Genomic DNA, 9814 nt, shown 5'->3' on the forward strand with positions numbered 1-9814 from the left:
GGAGGGTGAGGCGCTCGCGGCCGTTTAAACTGGGCTATAAAACACCTCGCTGCAGGCGGAGGCGGCGCTCCCGGGGCAGAGTAGCGGAGCCAGCCGGAGAATCTGCCGGGGAGGGGTGATAGGGACCGGCGGGGGGAGCTCTGTCTTCGGGGGCAGGGACGCGGGCGGCGGGTGTTTAGGATCAATGAGCCCCATGCCCCGGGCAGAGCCTGGGGCAGAGGGTTAGCGGGACCCCCCCCCCCGTTGCGGGGACAGAGCGGGGAGCTCCGCAGAGACCCTGCCCTGGGCACAGAGCTGCGGGTGGGGCTAAAGAGCTGCTGGGGGCGGCGGCTGAAGGTGACGCCCAAGGTATTGTCCCTTTTCTGGATGAGCTCTGTACATCTGTGGATAAATAAAGAATTGTGTCCCCCTGTTGCCAATTTGACCTTAAAGATCCGTCCCCTGTGGTACTGCACATGTGTGTGATGTGAGATAACTGGCTCTGTGGATGAGGGGAAAGCAGTGGATGTTATTCCTTGACTTTAGCAAAGTTTTGATATGGTCTCCCACAGTTAAAGTTAAAGAAGTATGGGCTGGATGAATGGAGTATAAGGTGGATAGAAAGCTGGCTCGATCGTTGGGCTCAACGGGTAGTGATCAGTGGCTCCATGTCTAGTTGGCAGCCGGGATGAAGCGGAGTGCCCCAGGCAGGGCCGGCTTTAAGCCGATTCGGCCGATTCCCCAGAATAGGGCCCCGCGCCTAAGAGGGCCCCGCAACGTCCGGGGCTGCCGGCGGAGCAGAAAAAAGAAAAAGCTGCGTCCTGTTTCTCCCCCCTCCCTCCAGCGCTTGCGCCACCATACAGCTGGTCAGCGCAAGCTTGGGAGGGAGGGAGGAGGAGGAGGAATGCGGCGTGATTGGGGAAGAGGCGGGGCCAGGGTGGAGATTTGGGGAGGGATCCAATGGGGCGGGGGAGGGCGCAAGACAATTTGCGTCCCAGTGTGGGGCCCTGCACCTGCTAAAGCCGGCCCTGACCCCAGGGGTCGGTCCTGGGGCCAGTTTTGTTCAGCATCTTCATTAATGATCTGGAGGATGGTGTGGACTGCACCCTCAGTAAATTTGCAGATGACACTAAACTGGGAGGAATGGTAGATACGCTGGAGGGTAGGGATAGGATACAGAGGGACCTAGACAAATTAGAGGATTGGGCCAAAAGAAATCTGATGACGTTCAACAAGGACAAGTGCACTTAGGACGGAAGAATCCCATGCACTGCTACAGACTAGGGACCGAATGGATAGGCAGCAGTTCTGCAGAAAAGGACCCAGGGGTTACAGTGGACCAGAAGCTGGATATGAGTCAACAGTGTGCCCTTGTTGCCAAGAAGGCTAATGGCATTTTGGGCTGTATAAGTAGGGGCATTGCCAGCCAATCGAGGGACGTGATCATTCACCTCTGTTTGACATTGGTGAGGTCTCAGCTGGAGTACTGAGTCCTGTTTTGGGCCCCGCACTACAAGAAGGATGTGGAAAAATTAGAAAGAGTCCAGCAGAGGGTAACAAAAATGACTAGGGGGCTGGAGCACATGACTTATGAGGAGAGGCTGAGGGAACTGGGATTGTTTAGTCTGCAGAAGAGAAGAATGAGGGGGGATTTGATAGCTGCTTTCAACTACCTGAAAGGGGGTTCCAAAGAGGATGGATCTAGACTGTTCTCAGTGGTACCAGATGACAGGACAAGGAGTAATGGTCTCAAGTTGCAGTGGGGGAGGTTTAGGTTGGATATTTCACGAGGAGGGTGGTGAAGCACTGGAATGGGTTACCTAGGGAGGTGGTGGAATCTCCTTCCTTAGAGGTTTTTAAGGTCAGGCTTGATGAAGCCCTGGCTGGGATGATTTAGTTGGGGATTGGTCCTGCTTTGAGCAAGGGGTTGGACTAGATGACCTCCTGAGGTCCCTTCTAACCCTGATATTCTATGGCTCTATGTCAGGGGTGCTCTGCTCAAACACCAGGGTCTGGCTCCCTTTGCAGGATTGGGGCCCAATGCTTTACAGCTTCCTGTGTCTTAAAAGTGGTGTAAGACGGTGAATGAATGCAAACAGCACCTCGTATTGTGGAACAGACAAGAGGGTGTGTGTTCTGTTACAAGCAGGACTTTGAGACAAAGAATCTCTCAATATCCAGGCTTCCTCATGAAATTTGCATGTGGTGGCCTGGCTGCCTTAAGCATCAGGGTGTCTGGGTTTAGGCTGGAAATCTTACCTTTTCCTTAAAACGCTTTTAAATCTCATGGGGAAAATTGTCTTCCTTATTGACAATATTTATTCAAAATAGAAGCTAGAAAAATATGCCCACCAAATGTAACTCAGAAATTACCAGAAAAAAAACCCCCCACCACCAAAACACACAACTCTTAACATCAGAGCTACATATAATTAGTTCAATGTTTTGGGCTCACCTGCTCCCCCCCTAGAACTTTTCACAATAGTCCCTGGGGTCACAATTGGCTAGTACCAACATTTTGGAACCTGATTGCCTGAAGTTAGGTATCTAGATCTGTATTTCAGCACCTAAACAAGTCACCCGATTTTCAGGTGTTGAGCTCCTACAGCTTCTGCTAAGGTCAGTGAATTGTGGAGGCTCAGCATCTCTAAAAATCAGGCTATTTATGTTGGTGCCCAGATATGGTATATAAGTGCCTAACTTTTGACACTCAAATTTGGTTTTAGTTTATTGGGGGAGATTTTACATCTTTCAGTGAAGCATCAGGTATTGGGAACTGCCAAAGCAGGTGGATGAAGAACCAGTCCAGGATAGCAGAAGATTAGAAACGATCTGCTAATGGTCTGATTTAGTACAGTGACCTATAAAGTTCACAAAGAGCATGGGCTTGAGCCGGCAGGCTGTTGATCTTTGTGTCCAAAACTTCTATTGATTTGAAAGTGAATTGAAAGTGCTAGGCAACACACAAGAGCCACACAGCATCCAGGCTCTAAATGAATTTAGCAAGTGAATCTAGGATATTAATGTATTTAATTTTACATATCTTATTAGAGATACAATTTAAAATGTTACTTTCCCCTTATTATGAAAAAGTTTTATTTCTTTACTCCCCACTCCTCCTAATTGACCCACTCTTGCTTTTCCTGTAGATGGCCAAATCTGAACCTCGGGAAAGAAACTATGACAACATGGTAAAAATGCTGGAGGACCTGAACAGGGATTTAGAAAAACTTCTGGAAGAAATGGAGAAACTATCAGGTGTGGCTTTTTTCTGGGGAGGATATAGATTTGCTGCTAGAGGATGAAGGCATTACAGCAGTGCATAGAAATAATAATAGTAAACATGCAAGAGTAGAGGAGAGTAGACTTCAAACTTCTCTGTGTAGCAGAAATATAAGAGGAGAAAGATTGAGATCTACTAATCTGTTAATGAGATTGAGTTCGACTAATGACCACAATGTATTAAACTGAGGGATGTGTCTGGTGGAGAACATCAGTACGTGAAATCCTTAGTTACTACAGACAGTGGTATAAATGGCTGCAGAAACAGACTGGTCATATTTAACATAATTAGTAATCTGGAAGGCATTTCTGAGCTCAGCTCATAAATGAAATTCAAAGATAATACTAAAGTGGGAGGAGTCGGTAGTGAGAGCAGAAAATAATACACAGGAATTTACAGAGCTTAAAAACATAATTAGAACATAAACATAGATTCAGTTTGGAAAAACGTTGGAAGAACTGGTACCTCCAGGATCAGAGAATGACAAACATTAATTATCCAACTGGGAAAATAAAAGATGAATTTAATCTCAATTTTGTATGCATAATGGGAAGGGGTTTAGATAAATCTTTCCACACATTTTTATGATTCCCTTCTACGATTTCCCTGTAGCCTTCTCCTCTTCAAACAATGCAAGCTAAAGCATCTTAGCCACTCATCATAGATAAAGTGCTCATCTATGCTTACATTGTCAATTCTGGAAAATGCTAGTAGTTTAAGTGTTAAATTACTTATCATGCACTAGAATGGACATAACCAATGAGCAGAGGTGCCACCCAATCAAGGACCAGACTTAGAGCTGAGCTTGTCTCAGCAGAAAGTCCCTCTTTCAACTCATCTAAGATACTCGAAAGTGAAATATGGGGTGATTTCCTCCACCAATATGCCTGTGCATGTGTCTTTATTGTAAGGTCACATGGTTTGTAAATAGAGTCACTTATGCAAATGATGATTTGTTATCACAGGGTTGTTACTGAGCACAGGACTGCATATGCTATTTTCTTAGTTATTGCGTAGCTTCCCTAAATCACATATATTAATTTTTCAGTGTGCACAGAATACTGCTTCTTACCTTCACATGTACAAAAAAGCAAGATCACACATTTCCCCACCCCCAGTCCTCAAACTCCACTAACTACTAGAGCTGGAGAAATACTGCAAAAAATAAAATAAAAAAATCTTTTAGCAAATAATTATTTACATTTATATCAAATTTGCTCATAATATGTTTGTATCCATTGTGCCCATTTTCTACAGATATTCCAGTGAATGAATTTATTGAAAGGGATGTTTACAGAATCATAAAATTTTAAGTGGGTTTTAAAGAATATTTGTGGAAAGTGAATTTCAGATTTGTTAACATGAATATCAGCACCAGATTCCAAGGTCTTGTCTACACTAGAAGTTTCCTTCAATTTTCTTACTGCTGCAGCACCAGTAGTAGCTAGGAACATTAGTGTAGAAATGCTGCTAGTGGTTCCAACATTTTAACTCCATAGTATTTTGAGACAGTCTGTATAAAAGTAGCTATAAAGTTTTATTGATATGCTCATGAGCACTGGTGGGTGTGAATTGTTTCTCATTGTAGGACTGCTTGTGAGGTGATGGGCAGTTTGTACCGATTTACTATGGTATTAATGGTGAATGCTTAACTGATTATCAGAGGATTGCTAACAGTAGTTTAACAAATTTATTTGGGCATAAGGTTTTGTGGGTAAAACGCCCACTTCTTTAGATGGATGGAGTGAAAATTACAGATGCAGGCATTATTATACTGCATCTGTAATTTTCACTCCATCCATCTAAAGAAGTGGGCGTTTTACCCACAAAAGCTTATGTCCAAATAAATTTGTTAGTCTTTATTGTGCCACCGGACTCCTCGTTGTTTTTGTGGATACAGACTAACACAGCTAGCCCTCTGATACTTAACAGTAGTTTGTTAGTGTAGGCTGCCTAGGTACTTGGAGCTGTTCACATTGGCTTGATATTGTGGGACTGATTAGGAAAGATGGGATTGTGCAAACTGATTTGTTACTGCAGGGTTACTTGTGAGCACTGAGCTGAGTGTGCTCTTTGGCTATTATTAGAGCTAATTAGAATTTTCCAACTGAACTTTTTCTGTCAAAAAATACCAATTCATCAAAAGCAAAATGTAAAAACTGTCGATTTCAACGAAATTTTGTTTCAAAAGAAAATTTGAAAAAGTGTTTTGGTAAGGTTGAAACATTATGTTTCAGCTTTTTCAGAACAAAATGGTTTGATTTTCCATTTTGAAGTGACATTTCATTTCAGTGTTTTAAATTTGACATAATGTAAAATGAAAAAAATCAAAGTTGGAACAAAACATTTTGATTGACTCAAAAAATTTTAATTGCGTTTCATGAGAAATTTCATTTTTTGTTTAGTTTTCACTCTATTTTGTAATGGAAAAAAATCCAAAATTGCAGATTTTTCTGTGAACAGAAAAAATCACTTCCCACCCTGCTCAGTTTATTACATTGTAGGAACACTCAGCCAAGGATTAGAACTGGTACCCATTCATTCCCACTACTGTTTCCCTGAATATCAATTATTTTCCTGCCATCTGCCATCCCAACATTGCTGAATTTCTAATATCTGTTGGTTGGGTTGTTGCAGTGCAGGCAACCTGGATGGCATATGATATGGTGGTTATGCGTACCAACCCAGACTTGGCCAACTCCATGAGGCGATTGGAAGATGCATTCCTGAACTGCAAAGAAGAGATGGAAAAGAACTGGCAAGAGATGCTGAAGGAAACTAAAGGCACTGAACAAAAACAGGAATAAACAGTCTTCATATCGGTCGGTGAAATTGCAACAGTTAGGAGATCATTTCAGACTCATTTTTTTCAGTCATAAAATATCTACAGATGCCTTACAAATGGATTATCTTCTAGTTTATTAAGCATTATTGTTGTGGCTATATATACAAATGTGTTCTGCCAAATACATGTATTGTTGAAACAAAAAGTTAACAATGTCTCTGTTTTTATCTATTCTTATCCTATGATTTTAGGCATAGTATTATAATTATATTAATTATATTATATTTATCATATATACAACTGATCTTTTTTTGATATCTTCCTGGAGGATCCCAATCTGATTTACAAATTGTAAATTTAGGGATCTGTTTGCCCTCTTCTAAAAAGCAGATGTTTCTGCAATGGAACACAGCAGTTATTTTGCTTTAGCAACTGGCGTTAGGAAGAAAATCAAAGAGTGATTTCTCCAGTTGAAAGAACAGATACAATTCCAGATTGACCCAATATGGTTCAATATGGGATTGCAGAGTAGATGGACTAATAGTTGCAAAGTTGCATTATTATGCTCAGACATGCATAGTTATTTCATAGTGTTTCTTTGATTTTTTTAACCTTTTCTAGGGATTGTTTCTCAAAATTGTCCCAGAAAGAAAGCTGTTTTAATCCTCTCTCTGTTGTAAAGAAGTTGTATGTGTTATTACAGTGAGAATTGTATAGTGCTTGATGGCGACTGTATTGAATTATTTCAATTTTCTTACCATAGTGGAAAATGTTCTGTAAGGTGCAGATGTGGTGCACTCTGCACTTGACAATCTGGGGCAGGTATAAGCCATATTCAAAGGCATTGATTTCCTGCTGCAATGGGATTCTGCAGTACAGCGGGTTAAAAAAAATTATGTCTTTTTCAGTTGTAGTCAACATGTGAGCCAACAGCACCACCTAGTGACCAGCAGCCAACAAGTAAATAAATGCTTTAGCACTGGTGAAAGGCTGCGCTGATAGGGGATTTCATTCTCTAGGACTATCAGAAATCAGTCAGTCTCTTTGCCAAACTTCTTTTCTATTTTATATTCCTATCAGTTTGTCTGGTATGATTTTAAATATATTAGGTGATGGGGCTTGCCCACATTTCCATTGAAGAAACTATTATCTAAACCAGGGGTGGGCAAACTTTGGCCTGAGGGCCACATCGGGGTTCTGAAACTGTATGGAGGGCTGGGTAGGGAAGGCTGTGCCTCCCCAAACAGCCTGGCCCCCGCCCCCATCCGCCCTCTCCCACTTCCTGCCCCCTGACTGCCCCCCTCAGAACCCCTGACCTATCCAATCCCCCTTGCTCCTTGTCCCCTGACTGCCCCCTCCCGGGACCCCCTGCCCCTAACTGCCCCCCTGGAGCCCCACCCACTATTCAACCCCCCCTGCTCCCTATCCCCTGACTGCCCCGACCCCTATCCACACCCCCGCCCCCTGACAAGCCCCCCAGGACGCCTATGCCTATCCAACCCCCCCGTTCCCCGTCCCCTGACCACTCCCAACCCAGAACCTCTGCCCCATCCAACCACCCCCTGCTCCCTGTCCCCTGACTGCCCCCTGAGACCCTCTGCCCCTTATCCAACCCCCACACTCCCTGCCCCCTTACCATGCTGCTCAGAGCACCAGGACTGGCAGCTGCGCCACCCGGCCAGAGCCAGCTATGCCACCGCACAGTCTAGAGCACCGGGGCAGGCTGGTGGCTCTTGCAGCCCCGCTGCCCAGAGCTCTGGTGGCATGGCGAGCTGCGGCTGCGGGGGAGGGCAGACAGCAGGAGAGAGGCCGGGGGCTAGCCTCCCCGGCCAGGAGCTCAAGGGCCGGGCAAGAGGGTCCCACGAGCCGCAGCTTGCCCGCCTCTGATCTAAACCATCTCAACATCATAAAGATATCCCTAATATTCAGAATGAATTTTTCTTTGGACCTACCTGTTGATCTTAGGGTAGGTCTACACTACGGGGGGGGGGGGTCGACCTAAGATACGCAACTTCAGCTACGTGAATAGCGTAGCTGAAGTGGCGTATTTTAGGTCGACTTACCTGGCTGTGAGGACGGCGGCGAGTCGACCGCTGCCGTGCCGCCGTCGACTCCGCTTCCGCCTCTTGCCGCGGTGGATTTCCGGAGTCGACGGAAGAGCCATCGGGGATCGATTTCATCGCGTCTTCACTAGACGCGATAAGTCGATCCCCAATAGATCGATTGCTACCCGCCGATTTGGCGGGTAGTGAAGACGTGCCCTTAGGGAGCAAGTGTTTACATCACCAGAACCAACAGCATTAGTGTTAACTATCTCCCATGTTGTCAATATTGGCCAGGAGGCCACACAAATTAACTGCCTTCCTTCCCCTTGAAATGGTCTTCATTCCAGGTCTAGGTAGGAACATAATGACAGAGCAGTGGAGCAAGTTAGCACTATTTAAAAATTTTATTAAGGTGATGTTAAAAAAAAAAATAGTGAACAGAATTTGAGCATAGAAGTTTCTGGTTATCAGGGAATAACGTACAGATTATCGAGGGTGCAAAGTTTGGTTTAAGATCCGGTAGCGTAAGGAATACATAATCTGCAATATCCCCGATTGGGGGTAAAAGGTTGATGTGTCAAAGTACAGGCATTGAGATATGAGGGTATGAAGTTCGTAGAGTGGCTATGTTCAGGTGTGGAGTATAATGAGTGGATATCATGATGAGGATGGATTGACCCTCATTTGATGAGATTTAATGTTCAGGGAGTTATGGTTCCAGTTCATATGATCCAACGGAGAAGGTCACTTGGTCCCTTTCTCGTAGTGGGAGAACGATGTCACTCTGGCTCACGCCTCCTGGTACTGTCGGTGGCCGGTGATGTGCTCGATGTAGATGTCCCTGGACCATTGGATGGCATCTGAGCACTTCTATGTGTAGACAGAGTCAGGATGAGCTCTACCCTGACATCTGGTGGTGAATTATGGCGAGTGTGGAAAAGAACTTCAGGGGCTAATCTTGTTTGCGCAGGCACACCCACCCCGCCTAGCCTGAGCCCACGGCAGCCCAAAATGGTCACTTTGGCTGCTGTGGGATCCCCAATTTCTCTGTTATTGGAGCAGGAGGAATAAAGTGTTGTTACCCTGATTATGTGAATCAAGGACAATGAAACTGTTTTATGACAGAGGGTCTCACCATCACCTAAGTAGCACTCGCTAGACAAGGGACATGGGCTCCAAAACTCAGTGAATTGAGAGAGGTTGGGGACAGGTATCTGTACTGGATGGCATGGGTCCCTCTTGAGGGCCTGAAACACCAATTGCACCTCCTCTCTCCACTGTTGAATAGCAGAGCTAATTTTGATTCTATTAGGAGTCTAGTTACAGGCTGCTATGCTGAATTCACTTTGGGCCAATGATGCACCAGCACTAGGGCTCCCCTACTACAAGCTGAAATCACTGAGTGCTGTGTTAACTAGTGGGGGAGCCTGAAGATTTATTGCTAAGTGGCTGGCAGAGCAGTTTGCGGGATGGTTGGCGTGGCCCACGGGATGGCGAGCGGAGCTGAGCAGTTTGCGGGACGGTTGGTGCGGCACACAGGATGATGAGTGGAGCGGAGCAGAGCAGTTTGTGGGACGGTTGGTGCGGCCCACAGGACAACTGGAGGAGCGGAGCAGCTCGTGGTGAAGGCTGCAGCAGAACCCCATAGAGAGGTGGGGCAGTTGGCCTCGGACCACGTAAGGTGCCCCTTAATACCCTGCGTGCCCCTTTCTCCCCCCCCAT

The 9814-nt window shown here is 45.4% G+C and overlaps 1 protein-coding gene across 1 annotated transcript; it reads left to right on the forward strand.

Moving 5' to 3' along the window:
- Positions 1-290: 290 nt before the first annotated feature.
- SYCE3 (synaptonemal complex central element protein 3) lies at positions 291-6252 on the forward strand. Its single transcript, XM_024208786.3, has 3 exons — positions 291-348; positions 3129-3237; positions 5900-6252. Exons 2-3 carry the CDS (start codon positions 3129-3131, stop codon positions 6067-6069), a joined length of 279 nt encoding a protein of 92 aa, XP_024064554.2. The 5' UTR covers positions 291-348; the 3' UTR covers positions 6070-6252.
- Positions 6253-9814: the final 3562 nt, after the last annotated feature.

The sequence above is a fragment of the Terrapene carolina genome, unplaced genomic scaffold (assembly GCF_002925995.2).
Source record: "Terrapene carolina triunguis isolate 2854851 unplaced genomic scaffold, T_m_triunguis-2.0 Scaffold740, whole genome shotgun sequence".
In the NCBI taxonomy this organism is placed as follows: domain Eukaryota; kingdom Metazoa; phylum Chordata; order Testudines; family Emydidae; genus Terrapene; species Terrapene triunguis.

What these genes read in the sequence shown, in the direction of transcription:
- SYCE3 (XM_024208786.3), top strand. Translation starts at nt 3,129, where the DNA reads ATGGCCAAATCTGAACCTCGGGAAAGAAACTATGACAACATGGTAAAA. An exon ending in AGAAATGGAGAAACTATCAG is followed by an intron (nt 3,238 to 5,899) that starts GTGTGGCTTTTT and finishes GGGTTGTTGCAG; the next exon opens with TGCAGGCAACCTGGATGGCA.